At 38.9% G+C, this 21,507-nt stretch overlaps 1 protein-coding gene across 1 annotated transcript; it reads right to left on the bottom strand.

Moving 5' to 3' along the window:
• Window positions 1-1,711: 1,711 nt before the first annotated feature.
• LOC140337319 (haloacid dehalogenase-like hydrolase domain-containing 5) lies at window positions 1,712-21,507 on the bottom strand. The gene is made up of 8 exons (XM_072421009.1): window positions 21,256-21,507; window positions 12,268-12,465; window positions 10,768-10,880; window positions 9,720-9,813; window positions 8,134-8,167; window positions 6,894-7,068; window positions 5,829-6,017; window positions 1,712-5,091 (listed from the first exon to the last, which is right to left on the bottom strand). Exons 1-8 carry the CDS (start codon window positions 21,355-21,357, stop codon window positions 4,686-4,688), a joined length of 1,311 nt encoding a protein of 436 aa, XP_072277110.1. The 5' UTR covers window positions 21,358-21,507; the 3' UTR covers window positions 1,712-4,685.

Raw genomic sequence — 21,507 nt, 5'->3', positions numbered from 1 at the left:
GCTTTAATAAATCAGACCCTACTGACAGTTGCTGGGGATTTCTTTTTAAATATTGTATTACATTTACTTCTGCAGGGGCATGTTTTACTCTTGCTGATGCCTGGTTTACTTTTACTGAACTCAGACACAAGAGATTTTTTTTAACTGATGCACAGGCATATATTTTTTCCACAGATCAATGAAGCAGAAGCATACTTTACTTTGACCATTAAACCAAGGACATTTATCACTTCCACTAAACACCAATGTAAGAGCGGTTTTATTCTTCACTACCCAGAAGTCTGCTCCATAAACAGTGTTCTAGGCTTTGAGTATTGAACATATTCATTGAAAAGTATGGGGACCCCTGATTAATACCCACTGGCTTCTCCACCCTGGAAATATTTCTAAAAACCTAATTCTCAACTCATGCAGTATTTAGAACCAAATAGATTTATGAGACTTTTAAACTATTACCGCAGTGCATGGGAAATGGAAGGCAGCTGTCATAGAATTAGCATTTATTACACTGACTTTTGAAGTGCCTGGCTTTAATTTTGGAAAAAATAAAAAATATGTATACAAAATGTTGTAGAGAAGTTTTTACTAAAAGGTTACTATCAAACCATCCCACTTCTGGTGTGGCGGATCATTACAACCAACCAGGGATGTCCGCTTTCCTATGGGGGAGGATACAGCGGGGTGGCTCCCACCTCCCCTCTCTATAGAACTGAGCAGTGACGCATGTACAGCAAATGTCACTGGAATTGATCATGAAAGAATATTTATAAAGATAGCAATTTGAGGTTTACCTTATAGCTAAACTGGGTTAGCAGGGTTTTATTTAAAGTATATTTTACCTAGTCAGTAACATTTCCTACAAGTGAGGCGATATTTATTTTAGTTCTCAATTGATTAAAATTTAAATTTTTTATTATATTTGAATCTTCAACCTTCCATTCCCAATACCTGTGATTATACCATGGAGGTGCCCATACTATACCGAGACAACACCTTGTCCCCGTCACATCCTCGCATGTGATGGAGATTACAATAGGCTATTGCAACACATATTATGCAATCATAATAGGAAATCTGCGCTGAGAGATGATATGCAGCAGTTCTGTGAACTGTGCACAATGTAATAAACTGTGTGAACACATTTACCATGGATCATTGGTAGCATAAGGTCTTAAAGGACAAAAAAAACTCACTCTGCTTACCTGCATGTGCATCTTATCCATATATTTACCTGGATATGTTTCCCATGGCTCTCTTGTGCGATTCTCCTTACCAAGTCATCAGCAGTGGATGTCAGGATAGACAATGGGAATTTTTGGCTCCTGCACCATCTGCTCTGGGGAGTATTTCCGCCACCGACAGCCCCCAGCTATGGGGATGGTTTCTGTCGAGTCCTGTTAATAAATAGTGGGGATTTCCAGCAACCCTGGAATGGATTTCTTAAAAATCATTTGCTATTAGTTTTCAGATCTATTCCAGGTTCCCACATTTTCCCCATGTAAAGCTTTTATAAATCAGGCTCATTGAAAGAGGGGCCCCATGTACAGAGAATGAATAAAGCAGACATGTTGCTCAGAGCAACCAATCAGATTATTGGTTTCCATTCCTGCAAATTTTAGGGCGGTAACAAATTCAATATTCCATTCACTCCGATATATCCATGCTCTCACGTCAGACTCATTTCAAAATGAAAACAAATCATAACCAACTATGCTGTAAATCACTTTAATAAAACTGTAAGGAGGAAATAATCTGTAACAGACATAAATAAAAGAACAATACGAGCTCCTTAATGCGTATACCAAATGACAGACATTAAATACACATGACAAATGCAGTCACAACAAAACACATTTCAAGTCACAAAGTAGGCAGATGGCGCCCATTTAGTGTAAAACAGTAGAAAAAAGTTATTTGTTTCAATACAGTTTAAAATGCCCCTTGAAAAATAGTGGAAATGTTCTGAATATAAAAAGATATGTATTTTTCTTAATATTGCACTGAAACATAGTTGCAAAGATTTTCTCTACCCTGGATCACACAGTTTTATTGAACATAAACAGAACCATTAATCCTGGTCCCCTCCTATGTGGTGGAAATATAGAAATGTGAGGGAAGTGATGCCCTAAGCAACCAACTTCATATTCCTCAGTGGGTATAAAATGGCATCAAGAATTGGCTTGCTTTGGCCTCCTTTGCTGTGTTGATATAGAAATAACCAGCACTACGGACAATAACCGGATGTTCAGCACAGATCTCACTTGTGTGTGCAGCCTGAAGCAACCACAAATCATTTTACAGCGGACAATATGAATGTGGTTGCAATGCAACATTTCAATGTTTCAAGACATTTCATTAAAATAATACACTTTGCTCACTACACGGGACGTTACATACGGTCACCTTGCCCACACATAATAATGGCGTCTCTGAAAAGCATCCCCCCAACCCCTAATACTCCACATACCAGCTTGTAATGTTACCGTTCCAGGTATGACCCAAACACGTCACATGGCCTGAGGAGTGATGGGTGCCAGCTGCATAGGAAGAAACAGAGCTCAGATTAAGCAGGAGGTTCAAAGGATGAAGGGTGGGTAGACTTTTCCAGGGACACCATCATTTTGCCTGGCATTGGTAAGGTAAGGGTGTCTCTTTATTCTTTTGTTACTGACAACACACCTCACCCTGGCATTACTGGCAATAGCCTGTTTAGGCTAGATAGCTTAGTTTGGCTGCTACCATGTACTGGCAATCAACTCCTCGATGATCAAACTATATTTCAATCATGCGCAATGGACCTTTGCATATGCTATTAGATGTAGCTTCCTCCACATGGTGTTGCATTTGTGGTTTATTATCACAAACATTCTATCTAAAAATTACTTAGGCTGCGTACACACGAGCGATAATTGTCATTGGAAAGGATCTTTCACGATCCTTTCTAACGACTGCACAATGCATGGATGAGCGCTGTACATACAGCACCGTTCTGCTCTATGGAGAGGGGAGAATGATGGGAGTGGCACCCCACTGTGCTTTCTCTCCTTCACTTTGATTACGATTGTTACTCGTCCGTGGATTCACCAGTTGTTTGAACGACAAGCGCTGTACACACGCCAGATTCTAAGGCAATCAACAGAAAAGAACCATTGCGCGTTTATAGCTCAAACTTACCTATGAAACTGTGGCAAAAGTAACAAAATGTAAAGCTTGGCTGGACAAACCAACGCTAAAGGGCACCTATACCTGGAAAACGAAAAACACACACACGAAAATTGTACTATTTGACAGAAGAGAAATGTAATGGCAATTTTGACTAGATAAATAACTCCGCGCAGGAGTTACATCATGAGGGTGATCGCCATCTTCACAGAAGTTTGCTGTGAAACTGTGCAGGGAGGCAGCACAAGGTAAATACGTGCCATGATCAGTAAGTATGCTGTGAGTATTTGCTGAATATAGCAGTAGCTCACTGCCCACCAACTAGTTTAGTTCTGCTTTAGACATTCCATGGCAGGAACACATGTGACTAAAACCTATAATGTTTGGTCATGTGACCTCTGCTGTAGACCAGAATGGCTGATCCTCATTTTGAGCAGAGATCACATGACCCAAAAAAATAAAAAATAAATGTGAAACTACCAATGCCAACGGTTTTCAAAAGCACCACTATTTCATCACTCACCTGCAACAAGCATGCAGCCAGTGGCATCTGAACTCTTGTCCTGCACTCTTCGGTTATGTACACACACACGTCAGATGATTCTCATCTGATAAATCGCCTCAAGGCTAGTATCGGACGAGGATCTGGTGCGTGTACAGTGCTCGACGTCCATTGTTCATGGATCTGTCCTGGCGGATCCACAAACCACAAATTGTAAAAGAAGTGAAGGGGAGAGAGCTCAGCGGGGTGCCGCTCTGTCATTCCCCCTTCTCCATAGAGCAGAATGGTGCTGTATGTACAGAGCTTGTTCATGCATTGTGCAGTCTTTTGTCATTGTAAAGGATTGCGAGAGATCCTTTCTAACGACAATTACTTGTACATAGCCCTAATCCAGTCAGTGACTTGTAGCATAGTCAAGATGATAACCTAACCTCTGCACAATAAACAATAGAATGATAGCTCAAATATTTCTATGCTAACAAATTCTCTTTAAAATAATCAAGGTAAGCAGGGGACAAAGTATCTTGCTTTAATGAGAAGTCTTTGAAACACCACCTATGATTATATAATGTTGGCTATGGATTGTTATTAGGCAACAGGTGAGCAATTGGCTTGTACGTAAAATACTAAAAATTAGAAACTAAAGTACACATAAAACAAAGTCACAAACACTACAAGAAAAATAGGAGGGGAACTAATGTGGTTTGGCAACCGTTTCATTTACCAATAAAATAAAAAAAAACACATGCGCACATTTTGGACCCTCAGACACGCCTAATTTTTCAAATGAAACAATATAAATATAGGATAAAACTATTTAAAAGAAAGTGAGACACCTATTTTTTTTAAAAGGCCTGAAAGATCAAATATTTTACATTTGAAAAAGAAGGAAGAAAAGAGAAGGAAGACAGTAAAGTGCTGTAAAATTAACATATATGAAAGAAATTTGAGGTTAGAGGAGTCGTAATATCCTGATAGTGTTAAATATATAGATATATAAATAATATATATATATCAATCTCTAGTGTGTCCTGTTGTCATCGGATGGCAAAAACTCTTCTAGTTGGAAGATCAGATCAATGGCAGCATCAACATCAGAAACAATATGGTCGGGTTCTACCAAGGCAGGGTCGATCCTGAAATCTCTATGACCGTGAAATACTGTTTCAGTAACTGACTGCGTGGGGTCAGCAGGCACTTCAGCGTGAGGGTTGTAGATCCCAGTGCAAACCAGAACAGACTTACAGTTAGTGGCACTGGGGCAGGACAGCTCATTTTCCCATGCTGCCTCTACTTCTTGAGAAACAGTTGTAACTTGGGCTCCGGAGCCGGTCTGCACGAATGTCTTTGAGCCTTTCCTATCGGTTCTCTCATGAAGGTAGCGATTGTAGAGATTAGCACCATAGATATCAGTCATTAGGTTGTCCCTGGAGAACGAGAGACAAAAAAAAGTCACACTTCAGCTGAAAATCTACGCTAATAACCATCACCTTTAAAACTATACAGGTAGTCCCAGGTTTAAGTACATCCGACATACAGACGCCTCCTAGATACGAACGGGCTTCCTTGCTTGCTGTGTGTAGGTTGGAGGCTTGATGGGGGCAGTTTGCATGACTTGCAGAAGAAATCTTTTGCTAAACACAGCTGAGGTTGTGGGTGATCATAAGGACTGAGCTCTTTCTGCAGCCTCTTGTAATTCTTTAAGGACCAAGACAAAATTTGCAGTTTCTTTTTGCATATCAAAGCACAGCTTGCTCTAGAAGTTTTTTTTGCTTCGTTTGTGATTATCTCAGGTGAGGATTTTATACAGTAACTGACACCATGCTGCCTAATATGTTGAGACAAACATTTGTTCTAGTTGCATTTATTAAAATAATGTACCTGTTCCGACTTACATACAAATTCAACTTAAGAACAAACCTACAGTCCCTATGTAACCTGGGGACTACCTGTACAAGCTATTCTAAATGAAAACATTTTTTTCAGGTATAAAAAGACAAAACACATTTATATAGCAATTAAGGGGTTAATTAGCATCAGAACATCACTCGCCCAATACTTACACATACAATAGATTTTTTATCACAAGTCAATCAGAATAATAGGTGTAACATTTCATGCCATTACTGCTCCTATATTAGCTGTAGCTAAAAGAATACCTTACCCAACAGCATAGAGTGTTTGGACAGGTTTATTCCACCGCATCTCCGCTGCTTTGGATCGGATGAGGTATTCTGCATAGTGGTATGTAACTTCGCTGGGCTTGCCCATTAAAACCTCATATTTCAGTTCCTTTCCTGTAATCTTCTTATAGATGCTTTCAAGACAAACCATAAATATTCCATGGCCAAACCTAAAAGATACAGACACAAAAAAATCCATGTATAATTTGAAAGATTTGGTTCCCCAGAATTGACTGAATACTAATAAAACAAGCATTATACTCAGGCTACAGTTTTCCAGAACACCACTAGGGGGAGCAGATATTTCATGAACACAAGCAATAAAATAACTCCCCAATCATTGCCTATTGTTATTATTACAACAGAAAAACTTTTTGGGCCTTCTGATAGCACGCCTGTAATTAAAAAAAAAAAAAAAAAAAAAAAAAGTAGTGTTTTCTTTAAAATGTTCTACAATTCAACCTACCTAGCAAGTTTCAGAGCTTAGAGGTGAACTTTTGATACCGGTAGGAATAAATAGCAAATAGTAAAGCAATTCTGTATCCATTATTATATCCTTAATATGCATTTTAAAACACAAGTATTTCAAGCACTTGAATCTGATCTAATATCAGCCTTTTGTATGCCTGTACAGCAGAGCTGAGGGAGGAAGAGGCCTGGTGTGCTGCAAAGCAAGGAAGATGCTGGTAGAGAAAATCCAGGTCCTCTAGAATGCCAGATATGGCTGCCCTGCACTGAAATCCTAATGGCAGGGATTTACAGTGATGTCCTTAGAAGTGAATTGCCAGCGAATGTCACTATCACTCCTGCAGCGAACACAAAACTCTGGTAAACGCAATCACTGAATAACTAAAATGCAAGCTAGCAATTCCATAGCAAACAGTCATATTCTAAGTGAGAAAATGATTGCTGCAATGAATTACCCCTAGATTGGAGCTGTACACTGGCTTTGGCTTTCAGGTTCATGTTAGCCCCCCCAATAGCATTGTAACCAAGGTGGTTACATTTGACATTTAAATCCCAAACATGAATTGATAAGTACACACCTTGGTGAGCGGGCCTCCGCCATCCACATCAAATCCATATTACATGCCAGCAATGGAATATGAGGATATGTGGTGAGTTGATGGGGGTTTGCAGGATAACCGCCTGTCAGTAAAACATCAATAATAATCTGGAGATTGGTTTCCCATCTGATAGGTTCTCCAAACAGGATCACAGCTGCAAAAAACATACAAAGATTTTAGCACCTGGTTACAATGACACGTTTTTGCTCCATATTAGAGCAGAGATCTCTCCCCCACAATATAATACCAATATTGCTTACTACCAGATATAGTCATAGCTCTTGGACACAAATACTTCAATACAAACATCTTCTTTTTGTGCTATAAGATTTTAAAGCGGACCCAAACTCAAAATGTGTAATTTACATAGAACAAAAGACAACCCTTTTGTTTAAGGTAAAACATATATATATATATACACATTTATATTATTTATTTTAAGTGCAACACCCTTTTTTGGGCATGCGCGGAAGAAGCCCTTTCATTAATGGATAAAGAAAAAAAAAAAAAAAAAAGAAGAGTTGCTGATCTCGCACATGTGCAGTGAGATCAGCAATCTTTTCCCCCCCATCTAGAAACCTCCCAACAGATAGGCGGATCTGTGGGATTAAAGGAAAGTGTGTGTTTTTTGAGTTTTGGTTCCACTTTGAGAAAAATCTATACTGCTAGCACTAGTACCTGAGAGCTTCTTACTGCACAGGGGAGAATCTGTGACTATTGAAGATCCTGAAGTCCAACTTTAGCCCGTTAATAAAGTTTTCCTTAGCAGACTCCCTCATAGGGTCCCCGCTCCACCCCAAAGCTTGACAGAAGCTGCATGGGCTGCTATGGCAATTTTAATGCCAGTGGTCTGGTCATCTTTTGACAGTATTAGGGTTTTGAAATGAAGCATTAGTAGAACAAGTTTGAACCACCAGGAGAGAATGCATATCAATTATAAAACACATGAACAGACCGACCAATTATTGCACATGTACAACTAACCCATGTTAAAATTCCTACAAAGTTATACTTGAAGGCAGCCGGCTGTCCTTCTGAATTAGGTCATGTTGGGATTGATTTACTCTGTCTGAATTGGGTCATGTGGGGAATGATTTACTCTTCATCCCCAAAGGCATAAACATTTACACTTGGCAGATCTGAGCATTAAATGAAGAAAAGATCTTTCACCTACCACAATTTATTGTATTCTAATCTTACACCAAAATATAATACTTACCATCTATCTTTGGCAGATTCACAGCTGTAGAAGGCTGTAAAAAATAGAAAAACACAAAGGTTAGTCACCTAAACACATTGGCATTAAGGCTTAAAGACTACATATGATAATTCTCAATCCACCAAGAGTCAGCACAGTTGTCAGATCTTGCTGCAAGTGTAAGCATCATAAACTTGATTAAGGGTCATATGGACACACAAACAAACCTGGCTTACAATTTTGCAATTTTCAGTCCTGCCAATTCTTTGTTCTTCTGACTGACTGACTAACCAACCAATCTAAATGCTACGGGGAATTTTAACATTGTAATATGATCGCATGTAGTGCAATCTGCAGTTATCCGGGGGATATTCTACGAAACGACATTCCTAAAAGGAGTCGAATTTGCAAATTTAGAGGCACATTGAAAGCCCCTTTAAATGTCGCTTTCCTAAAAATTCACTTATCTGCATGTTCCTGTGCATGAACTTTATTATCTCTAATTTCAAATCTAAGCCGATTCAACAGCTGAAATAAAGGTCAGCGATTTGGATAAAGCAAGCTGCCCGCAGTCCCTCCAGTTGGTGCTATCAGTGTGTCACAGTGACACAGGACAGAACACGGCAATGTAAATAAGTAAATACATAAGTCTTTTTGGAGTTTATATCCTGACCTATCTAACATATCATAACTATACAGAATTCAATGTGTTGAGGAAAGCCTTTTTTTAAAGTTGGAAAATATGATGCTTTTTAAAGCAATTTACAAAACAGTTGTACAGTAAATACACCTTTATATTTGTCCATAAAGCTGCTCTTTTGTTCACCATCCATATACTAATATACATTTATATACAAAAGTTAATAAGTAGTTTGCAGTTACCTATATAGAAAGCTAAATTAACTATAACCTTATTTACCTAATTAAAAATAACATAAAACTGATAGAAACAATTTACTCAAATCCTTTGAATTGTGGGGAATCCTTATCCTGGGTCACAATGACCCAATCCCAGAACTCAAAATCCCAATATCAGGGATGTTACTAGATGCCAAGCTATATAGCAGAAAGGCTCTGCAGGGATTGAAGCCAAGGCAAGCAAAGGACTGATGGGGACCCTTTCCAAAAACTAGAAAATAAAAAGTAGTATCAAGCTCCTTCAGATGTCTACCATTAAATCATATTGTTACCTTATATGCTTCTATATATTTGACAGTCACCCTTTAATAGAAAACTTTTATGTTATTAGGCAAGGTTTGCTTGTCGGCAGGTTCCACAAAGACTCTACAATTACTTTTAGCACACGTCCCCATCATTTTACACAACCAGAAACTGCTCAAGGTTGTCTGAAGGGCTACCGCTCAACCCATGACAGTGATAAAGTCTTACCAAATGCATTTCAAGCACTGCACTATGGGAAGCAGAAGAAGCGCCACCTGGTACCCCATACCCATAAACAATGAAGATTGGGACAACATCAGAAGTGTAGGGAACGCAGGTATTAATGTCTCTCAACCATTTATTTCTGTAGGACTGAACATGTCTCTTCTGCACATCTTCAACAAGCTATAAAAATATTACTAAGATTAATAATTAATTTTACTCACCAAAATTGTAGGTCTTCTTCTGTGGTCCACCATATCTAGAAATGGATAGGACTCGCACACGGAGTCCACCGTTATAGGATTCGAAAATCCTAAACTGTTTTTATAGTCAAGGAAAAATCATGGCAACACAGATATTTGATTTATAGAAACAGTTGTAATCTTTGAATTCACTTGCCACTGGAGCATACTGGAGTATTGTACTATATAATACTATAAATACTGGAGTAATATTACTGAAGATAATAGTCACAACCTGATGAAGCACCTTTTTCTAAACACTGGTGCAGGAAGTATCATATAAAAACCCAATCCATTTTGTTTGTATTTCCACTTTTACAAATTTAATGATTAGAATCACCTCCTCCCCACAATTTGGGACCCTTTCAGCCCATGGAGACGCATGTAACCCAGTTACACACTGGAGGTACTCTCATAACAAAGAGAGGATAAATTAGAACGTCACCTCATCTAGCACCAATATGTAACCTTTGGTGTGATAACTATATATAGCAAAATTTTACCCCATAGTAATGTCATCCTCTACAGATAGCTTCATAGCATAGAAGCAGCGGTTGAGAAATGGCTGCTGTTAAGTGACAAGACACTTGGCAATTTTACATCTGTATTTATAAACTCAATATCTACTCTAAAACAGAATAGAATATAGGCAACAGCAAAGGATGAAAGGACTTGAAATAATGCAATAAAACATTAAAATGCACAAGATACCCAAATATGAAAGGGTACTGAATGCCTAAAAACTGTCCAATAAACTATCGGTATATCTTTGGTGCTACTGTAGTACAATGAATATATACAGTAACAGTGTTTCAGAGCAACCAGAAATGGGCCAAATTGTCATAGGGAAGTCCTTTCAGACAGCCAAAACTAGATTTCTTCTTAGTGACTATCCAAAGCAGTTTGAATGCATAGGCATTAGCTTTTTTTTTTAGCTAATTCTGTAAGCTAAATATGAAAATATTTTTGAAATGAAGATACATGCTGTGAAAAGTGTCAGCAGAATTGTAAGCAGCAAAGGAAAGGATACTATTTAGCAATGTCTAGAACTGGGCCTTGTCCAGACACCAAGACGCACTTGTTGTGATACTGTCTGAAGATACGCAGTGGACTGTGTGACATCATCACTTGGTCCTGTGAGATCTAGGAGAAAAAAAAAAGAAATTCTTTTCTAAATTTTAGGACACTTATTTAAGGTTTACAGATTTGAAAGCAGGCAGGGCTCCTCCAGGCCAGAAGAAAATGATATGATGTGTAGCAAGCATGTGAAACTCAAATCACATGTCGGGCAGAACTTTTTATTCAGATCCATAGTGTTAGTGGAAGTATAGATCCTTCCTCACCCTGAGACACCATATCACACCCCATCCTCGTGTATTAACCTGAAAATAAGAACACGCTTGTCTTCGTGAAGCATGAACATGAATTCACTTTCCCAGCTGTCATTAAATTGTCTCCCTTCTGCACCAACTTTTCTCTTGTTGGACATTTTGGGAGTGATTGGTTTTTGTTGTTAGCAGCTTTTTCTGAGGTCGGTGTACCTGACCTATCCTGGTATATGTGAGGGGAGGCAGTGACTGAGGTGGAGGCCGGTGTCTCTGGAGACATTGCTATCATCCCACTGAGATTCCATACCTGGAGCAGCAGCAGCAGCATAGTACTGGCAGCAGGATCGGGACTCTGGTACAGCCGTGCTTAGTGCTGGGTCTTGGCGGGAGTGTGAAGAAGCAACTGGGGTCCTTCTGCCTGCAGCACTGTCAGGCACTTGTATAAACCACCCTGCTTCTACCTAGACCGCCCTGCTTCTACCTAGCTTTGTGGGACGGGTCCTCCTGCCTGCAAATGTCAGGCGCTTGGATGCAGCAGTCACCCCTTGGCCACATAAAATGGACAGACGGGACAGATTTGGCCCGCGTTTTGTATAGGAAAGTAATTTTACATGTTTTACATATGAAGACTTAAGGGTATTCTAAATTGATGTTTTTGGGAATAGTTGCTAATTAACCATTCCACATCTTTGTATATGGCCAATGTAACATGCTTAGATTATGGAGGAGTTCCGGGAGGATGCAATCATTTGTATATGCCATTTTGTATACATCACTGAGCCTGGCTTTAGAGAGCTCAGATTGCTATAAAACAAAAAAACAACTTATTTTCATTGGCACAAGTTTGTTAAATTTGATTACATAGAAAGTGTTCAATACAAATATAGCATTCTGCAACAAAATGCACTTTTCAGCATTTTTTCTATGGCACATAAGTAAAGTAATAGGAGCAGCTGATCCAAAAGAGAAAATTCTATAGTGCGGATTCAGGAAAATTACAGACGATTTATAACAACTGGAACCAGCTACTGGTAAAATTACTTATTGCCAGAAAATCTTTGTTGTGACAAATAAAGAAGAAAAGAATCTGAATCTACCTCATAGTAAAAGAAAAAAAATGACTAGAAAATCACAAGACACAATGGTTTGTTTCCTTGAGACGTTTATCAAGTTGGGAGGAAGAGGGATGTGGATATACTCACTGGCACTCCAAGTATATTGGATAGCTGGTCAGCTTTGGTCTGACGAAGGCAGTTTCCAGCATTTGTAACAAACACGACTGGCACCAAGAACTGGCCATGGTTATTCACGAGTTTCTGAAAGGCTTTCTTTGCGGAAGGGATCGGGGTTTTCCCTCTAACAAGCACTCCATCAATGTCAAAAAGGAGCCCAAATGTCGGCTGGAAAAAAAACAAACACAAAACATTATGGAATAATCCTAATAAACATTCCAATGTTATGTCAAATATTTATTCACATTAACCACAAAGTACAGAAAAATCCACAATAAAATGAATCTCTATGGAGAATAGATGACTTGTCCCATAGATGTAGAACATACCCATCTTCATTTTAGCTGCTTTTTGGGTGATTTTCTTGGTCTCATTAATTAAAATGTACAATAATTCTTAACACCCACTCCCCCAGTTAGTATTTTATGCCACCAATTGAAGAGTTTTCTAGGTAGTGGGGTGTGGTAAAATCTAAGAAACTAAACAAAACGTATTTCAATTATAGGGCTCCATTAGGATAAAGCAATTATGTAATGATAAAGAAGCTCATACACCCTATTTTTAATTACAGTAAAGGAGAAGATCGTGACAAGAGCCAAGCTATGTATTCCAGGCCACACGAGAAGAAAATGTTCTGGAGTCAGGTAGTGAGGGCGTTCTTTGTTAAACAGGTGAACCTTAAAAGAGGTCACTGGGGTAGTAATACAAAAGCCAGCCAAGACGTGAGTAAGCCAACAATAATTATACATGAATAAAAATCAACTAAACTTAGTTGATGCTCTCATTTCCCAACTGTCTTTTTCGAAAGGTCACAAGTAATTATATGCTTTGCTCAGAACTGGCACACAGAACTCTGAACATGCAGCTTTACAATACATTTTCCCTTTTACTTGTTGCAAAATATGACAACCTAATGAACCCTTTAAATCATTACACAGAAAGGGAACAAGATCATTTAGTGCAGGGTTCCTCAACAGGGGCCCTGGCATGGAACAAATAGGGAGCTCACAAATGATAACTTTCATTTTGATACCCTACTGGTGTTTGGACCAGAATTTTATTGGGCCCATTTAGGCCTTGGCACTGCATTGCAGTACATTATTAATAAACAGGTGGCCAATGCATTAAATGGCAGTCACATCTGGACTTAGCCCTACATAGTTTAGTAAGCATAAGAATTATATTGATCAGTCTGCATAAAAAATGTCCATTCCGTCAGATTCATATTCACAAATGCATTTTGATTTGCTTGTCCCAGGAGTCAGGCTACGTACACACATGCAATGGTTCTCATCTGATAAATGGTTCAGGGCAGATATTGCAGGAGAATCTTGCATGTATACAGCGCTTGTCATCCGAACAACCATCCTGGCAGATCCACAGATGATGAACAATCATAATGTAAGTGAAGAGGAGAGAGCACAGCGGGGTGTCGCTCTGTCGTTCTCCCCCCTCCATGGAGCAGAACGGTGCTGTATTTACAGAGCTTGTTCGTGCATTGTACAGTCCCTGGAAAGCATTGTGAAAGATCCTTTCCAATAACAATTATTGCACGTGCGTACGTAGCCTTAGTCATCTACTGAAAGACCAAGGAAACTTGAGAGGAGTATTAAATGAGGGTGTCAAGATTTTTTGGAAGCCATGTACAGCATTCTGTTGGCCCCTCCCACCAATAACAACCAGCTTGCATTTCACAGAGAATATATTAATTTTGTGAAATCTTTCAGTGAAACAATTCCTAAATTTCTGCCATTGCAATTACTTTATTATACTCATTTCTTCCATTTTAGAAGTTTGCAGATGGCTGTCCATGCACTGAGCCAGCAACCATGCCAAACACATTCAGACCGAGGCTGTCTACAATGCTGGCCCCGGGGCTTTCCCTTATAATGATGATGGTGGATCAGAGCTAAGTGCCCTGGCCCTTTGCAGCGCTAAGTCCCAGGTTTGAATCTTGGCCAGGACACGATCTGCATGGAGTTTGCAGGTTCTCCAGTGTTTGCGTGGGCTTCCTTGTTGTACTCCATATTCCAGAAACATACAGCTAGGTTAATTGGCCTTGGACTGTATTATTGACATATGACTATGGTAGGGCCAGCTAAAGACTTGACTATGGACTTTGTACAGCGCTGCACAATATGTTTGCGCTATAATAAGTGTAACCAACAACCTTTGTTTATATTAAACAGGGTAAATGTAAATTTGTTGGAGTTGTTGTTGCCGTGTGATTATTTCCTCGGCAAGCTATTTATGAGGTGAATCACCACATTTCTTTAAAGCTCCAAAACTGCATATAAACGTAGCATTCTTCTCCTCTTACCCATTTTATATATAGCTTTATTTTTACTATTCATTGACATCCGCTGGTACTGGTGGGTGTGTGTAGTCTGTCAATAGATTACTAGCAGGAAGTCAACTGTGTAGGAAAATAGCTAAATATACAAACTTCCTCTTGATTATATTCAGTTCCCATAAGCTGCTCTTTAGGTCAACTTATCAGTCAATAATACATAAAAAGGAAAAAATATGAGTAATTCACAAATCAAAGAAAAAGATAAAAGAAGCACCACAGGACTGCAATAGTAATATGCCACGTACTCCAAAAACTTACCCAAGGGTATCTATACCTTATTATTCTCAGGCTTTACCAAAAATCTTTTTTTTTTTTTAATTTTATATTTCATATGCAGAGTTGTTCTCCAGCCCTGCAGAGCAAATAGCAAAGATCAAACCAGACACAAGACACGTCCTCTAAAGACTTTGATTTACCCAGTTTCAGATGCCTGGTAATGGTCCAGGAAAGAAAAGATTTCAAAGCTGACAGAAACATTGGCTAAACCGATGTAATAAAACTGCATGGTCAGGTCAACCAGCCGCTGAGAACTACAAGAACTAGGATTCTAGCAGGTTCTATTCCAGAAGTGTGCTCTCTCCTTAGATCTAGAAATATTTTTCAGCTTGTAAAAGAACTCAGAACCCAACCTCTGTCCATAACTCACCATCTCACCTATTTAGTGGAAAGTTTTATTTAAAGTAAGAATACTTTTCCCTTGCACATGCTTGTTTTAAGATGAAGTCATTGCTGTGGTTGGGTTAAAGCTTTTCCCACGTCTCAGCTCGTTTCCATTGCTGTATTATTATTAGGATACAATACAAATGTCCAAACTTCTTAAATAAATGAAGATTTTTTTTATTTCTTGTAGGCAATTATCCGGTCACAAAAATGTGCTAACCAGTTACATCTCCACCTGTTAACCATTTCATTCTACCAACTGAAATGTTTTTGGCATAGGATAAACAAGAAAGTGACCCCGAGGTCAAATCTCTCATGCCAGAGGCTCCTTTTCAAGGAAAACTCGGAACCCTTCAGGCTAAAAACACAACGACTGACACTGAGGTCACAATCTAGTGCATATAAATAGAGCGATATATAAATAGATGGGAGAAGATTAATGCTGCTGTACTCATGGATAAGCAAACCTGGAACCTTATTTCTGGATGTAAGCAGAAATAAAAGGCTCCCTGGCATCTTAACGTAACCCTGTAGTTTTTTATTAGCACATTCAAACTTGTGCGTGTTTTTCCCATTTACACTTTTGATTCATTTTTAATGTCACAAGTACTGAATTTAAGGAATAACTTTCCTGTTTCTATGAAGTCATTTATTATTTGTTTTTGTGTCATCAACACCAATAATGTGTTTACACCTACCACCATCTATTGGTTTTAATTGTATACAAGTCATCACATGTTTTAGCAGCGGTCGCCAACCAGAGGTTCGCAGGTCTGGCCGGTGCGCCCCCCAGTGGGGTCAGGAGAAGGATTCCACTAGGGGGCGCACCGGCCAGAGCCGCAGACCATGTCCCCTGTATGAACACAACCTACCCCCTGCGATGGGAAAGGCTGGGTTCTTGCACCATGACATCACTCTGGGGGTAGTTTCTTCCCCTTTAAGTGAAACACAACTCCCCGCGCATGCACAGTGCGAAAAGTTTGGCAACCATTGTTCTAGAGTGTATGAAAATACCTGGGTGTCCGTTTCCTCAAAGGGCAGCAGTGAAGAAAAGACAAGTTTTGGAATAGTAGAGAACCGCACAACCTGGGGCATTCTTATACTGCTAATCTCAATTAGCTCAGCTCTGCCCCTTCAACCATTTTCCTACAAGCTTATACCAATGATAGGCCGTCACATTGACTAATATGGAAACTAGTGAGGGTAGGTATGTCTTCCTAACCATAATAACTTCCCTGGTGCCAATATAGAGACCCCCTGTTCACAACTGACCAATATACGCCATTAACAGTGCTCATTAGACTACGTACACGTCAGATGATTCTCGTCCGATAATCATCTCAGGGCTGATATTGGACAAGGATCTGGAGTGTGTACAGCGTTCATTCGAATGCCGGTCCTGGCGGATCCGCAAATGAGGAACAATCGTAATGAAAGTGAAGGGGGAGAACGCAGCGGGGTGCTGCTCCATCGTCCCCCCCCACCCCACCCCTCTCAATAGAGCAGAACAGTGCTGTATGTATGCCACTCATTCATGCATCATACAGACTTTTGTCATTGGAAATAATGATGAAATGTCCCTTCCAACAACAATTATTGCATGTGTACCCAGCCTTACAATCATCAGTCACACAGAAATGCTTGCAATGTCCTTTTCCACAAATTTTGAATAAACCAATTACAGTTACCACCCTGACCTATCCAATATTGTCAGATAATCTGTTTGGACTAGATCATGTGAGAATAGTTATTTCCTTAGCATCTGGAGTAAAGCCGATATGTTTTTGTATGAATGCATGGTAGAAATAAATCCTTATCTTAATAATGCCTATAGAAGAGTCGGATTTATTGCCCCAGCTCAGTATGGGTATCTCCCTTTATCAACTAGATAAGAGAGCAATCATCTTCCAAAATACATCTAAAGCATATCATCAACCAGCAGACTTAGGAATGTAAAATAAGCTTATCTATTTGGGAAGGGTTGGATTGCAGTTTGTATCCCACCCTACTACTACTGCTGACCGCTGTCACTAAGAATGAAAGCAAGGGAAAGTCTCCAGTACAAGGGGAAATCTTACATGATGGGAACACCTGTTCAAACAACAAGCAATGTGGTTTGTGGACTCCAGGTATACAATAATTGCTTCCAGCTCCCCAGTCCTGGGGGAATCCCTCTATTCCCGTTATTGGGGCAAAGTAAGGGAATGGTTTCTAATATTACAGAGACAGCAAAATAACCTGAAATGCACCTAACTCCCCTACGCCAAGCATTTTTTTTAAATGGCCATACATATACATTGTGTGTGTGTGTAAATTATTTATATATATATATATATATATATATATATATATATATATATATATATATACTATATAAATCCTATATAACTTTATATAGCAACAACTATTTATTATTAGTATAAACAGGATTTATATATATACACATACACACACACACACACACACACACTTGTGAGGTCTACTGATAAATACAGTTTTCATAGCAAATGAAAATACAGCATGTGTCACACAAAAATGATCACCGATCATCAGATTAACTGGCTATTAAATACCTGAACAGGAGTCACCATGCCAAGGGGGACAACTGCAGCACCCTGCTAGCAATGCCAGATACAAAGTCTACCACTGATCAGGTCCTATCATTCTTACATGAAGGCAGGGCATGCAAGAAAGATATATATTATATTTTCTAAATTTATTATAAAAATAAATGACAGTGCCATGCTAGAACCCTGAAGCTAATCTCCATCTTTTAGTGGACATTCTCTACCTAGATGAATATGGGCCAATGGTGGCTGCATGTCAGTGCACAAGGCAGGCTTACTGATGGTGACAACAGTGTAATATGTCTGTATATAACAATGCAAAGTATTCAAATACACAAAGACATTCACAAGCAGGTGAACCTTAATCTAGCCTATGAATAATAAGGCCATGTTTAAACTGGTGGAGGTAACAGCACTTTCAGCTTACCAGCTACTCCAACCCCGGCAATGATTCTAAAGAGGAAATTTATTATTAAACAGGATTTATATAGCGCCAACATATTACACAGCGTTGTACATTAACAAGGGAATGTCTCTGAATTCCAACAAACTTCTTACTACCGCCTCTATTCTATGGACAGCCATGGGTGAAACTTCACATACAGTATTTCACCCGAGGGCATGGTTCAGGTAGTGTAAAGGAGCCGTAACCACACCAAAACCTAACTGCCTGTCTGAACAAAGCCTAAAGAATTTGCATTACAAAAACCTAACATTTTGTAGAAGCTTTGACCGTTACAATTACAGTAGCTGGGGTTTGCTCATTTTTACTGCTTCCAATACATCCTCTCCTCCTCCCGTGTCAGTGTCTGTATCTGTCATTTGCAACCCCTATTTAATGCACAGCGCTGGGAAATATGTTGGCGCTATATAAATCATGTTTAATATTAATAACTAATTTAAAGGAACTGACTGTACTATAAATAGTGTTGTTCACTTCACCCGTCATTGGTTTTCATTTTTGGCGGATTGGTTTATGTTGTAGTTGTCCCCATCTGGTGAGATATCCCTGACTAGATCACACCAAATCTGCCCGGCTAGGTCCACGCATACCCCCTGCCCTCATTCACCGGGATAATCTAACACCAGGAATCAATAAATAAGTGCATGAGGCGCCAGGTTAGGAAGATTTTGTCATGTGGTTGTGCAATATATTCAGGAATCAATTACTTGTTTATAAGCACTTATTAAAGGAGCGAATATAAAAAAAAGGTTATTGCACTTTTAATATTAAACTTTTAAGTTACATCACATTGGATAGTGAATCCCTCTGAGGGACAACTAGTCACATGACTATGGACTTTGTACAGCACTGTGTAATATGTTGGCGCTATATAAATATTGTTTAATAATAATCTGCAGAACATGATACTGCTAGGGATATTGATTTATTGATGTTTTGGGATAAATATTACATATTTGTTGTATGAAAATGTTTGCTTGTTTAGAATTTAGATGTTTTGCAGTGCTGATCCGAACTAAAGATGATGTACAGTGATGAGAGGTTTATATCTTGTATTGTCATAAGGGTTACATCACCGTGACAAGTCTGAGTACAGATAGGACAGACAAGCAGCTTGCAGTATTCCAAGGTTTTAGTAAAATCAAAGACACAAATGTATTGCTTCTCCATGAAACATTGACGCGTTTCACACCAGCGGACACCTAATCCTCATTTTTTTTTTTTTAAACACAGTTCCTGCTGCAAAAATGCATCAAGGTACTAATTAGTATTCGTTGATTCTAATGAACCCATTACTGAAAATAATAATTTGTAAAGAAAATAGGTTGCTGTCCAGGAATGTAGACAATCCATATCTCATGGATTCCCACAGACCTCACCTTTGTATAGACAGCTAAAAACATTCAAAATATCTGAGGAGCAATTATCAGTAATGGGTTTCATTAGGATCAATGAATACTAATTAGTACCTTAATGCATTTTGCAACAGGAAAAGCGAAAAAAAAAAACAATTAGGTGCCTGCTGGTGTGAAACGCGTCAATGTTTCATGGAGAAGCAATACATTTGTGTCTTTGATTTAACTAAAACCTTGGAATACTGCAAACTGCTTGTCTGTCCTATCTGTACTCAGACCTGTCACGGTGATGTAACCCTTCTGAGAATACAAGATATAAGGGTTTCATGATGAATAAGATCTGCAAATCTTTTATGGTGCCTGGTCTAGTATTACTTCTACATCTATAGAAGAGAATTTATATATATGAATAGATGAGATTCAGAGAATAGAGAGAGAGAGATCTGCCTTAGGATCTCCAGGGGTCATGTCAGGTTACAGAAATGTAAATATATGATGCCAGCAGTCACGGTTCTCCGAATATCCCTTTCCTGTGATCCCATATGTGGTTGGTATGGAATAATGATAAAGGATTGTTAGGTAACCGGGACTGCAGACATCTTTGCAGATTGTATCGTGCACCACTGATGTCCCCATACACCTGTGTATTATGGAAGGAATTCCGGATGATTTAGGGTATAGAAATTGTCACAATATCTGATTATTTCAGCCAGGTGCACAATAAATAATCTTCATATACCACCTCCTAGATTGTAAGCTCTTTGGGGCAGGGTCCTCTCCACCTCCTGTGTCACTGTCTGTAATTTGCAATCCCTATTTAATGTACAGCGCTGCGTAATATGTTGGCGCTATATAAATCCTGTTTATACTAATAATAAATAGTTGTTGCTATATAAAGTTATATAGGATTTATATAGCACCAACGATTAATAATTTTATTATTATTATTATTATTAGTTGGCACTATATAAATCCTATATAATAATAATAATAATAATAATAATATTAGTTGCTGCTATATAAATCATATATAATAATAATAATAATAATAATAATAAATAGTTGGCACTATATAAATCCAATAATATTATTATTATTATTGGATTTATATAGTGCCAACTATTTATTATTATTAATATATAGGATTTATATAGCAGCAACTAATATTATTATTATTATTATTATTAACAAATAGTTGTTTCTATATAAATCCTATATAACAACAATAATAATAATAATAAATAGATTTTGCCATATAAATCCTTTATAATAATAATAATACCAACAAATAGTTGTTGCTATATAATTCCTATATAATAACAACAATAATAATAATAATAATAATAGATAGTTGCTGCCACATATATCCTATATAATAACAATCCTGATGTTTGTATTGGTGTCCCCATTCATCCTCTAAGATCTGGGCCATTCCTGCACCTGATGGGCATCTCAGGCCATTCATTACACCAATCCTTGGGAGCCCACAAGGGGCCCCTGGTAAGGCAGGTGATGTTGGCAGCCATTGATGGGCTCCCCTCCCCCAGCTCTCAGGCTTACCTGGCGCTCCTCGGTGGCGGTACACAGGCCGGCCCGGGGGTCTCTCCTGACACGTGTCCCAGGGAGCCGGAGACCCCGAACCAGCGGCCATAGTCCCCTCATCCTTCCTGGCTCCTGGGCTTTGGCTCCTCGCCGTGTCTGTCGATGAATCCCGCGGTCTCCTCACACCGGAGCTCGGCTGGGGGTCTCGGTTCTGTCTATGAGCTCGGCTCCTGGGCTATATCTCAGCTGTTCAGGGAGCCCCGACCACTC

Source organism: Pyxicephalus adspersus, chromosome 8 (assembly GCF_032062135.1).
Source record: "Pyxicephalus adspersus chromosome 8, UCB_Pads_2.0, whole genome shotgun sequence".
NCBI lineage: Eukaryota > Metazoa > Chordata > Amphibia > Anura > Pyxicephalidae > Pyxicephalus > Pyxicephalus adspersus.
The sequence above is the reverse complement of the archived record's forward strand: the minus strand, read 5'-3'. Positions and strand labels throughout refer to the sequence as shown.

Bases quoted from the DNA above. Each gene is read 5' to 3' on its own strand.
- LOC140337319 (XM_072421009.1), bottom strand. From the start codon at position 21,357: ATGAGGGGACTATGGCCGCTGGTTCGGGGTCTCCGGCTCCCTGGGACA. The intron at 8,168-9,719 runs GTGAGTAAAATT...TATTTTTTACAG, and splicing joins GAAGAAGACCTACAATTTTG to CCTTCTACAGCTGTGAATCT. The intron at 7,069-8,133 runs GTAAGTATTATA...TGTTTTTTGCAG, and splicing joins GAATCTGCCAAAGATAGATG to CTGTGATCCTGTTTGGAGAA.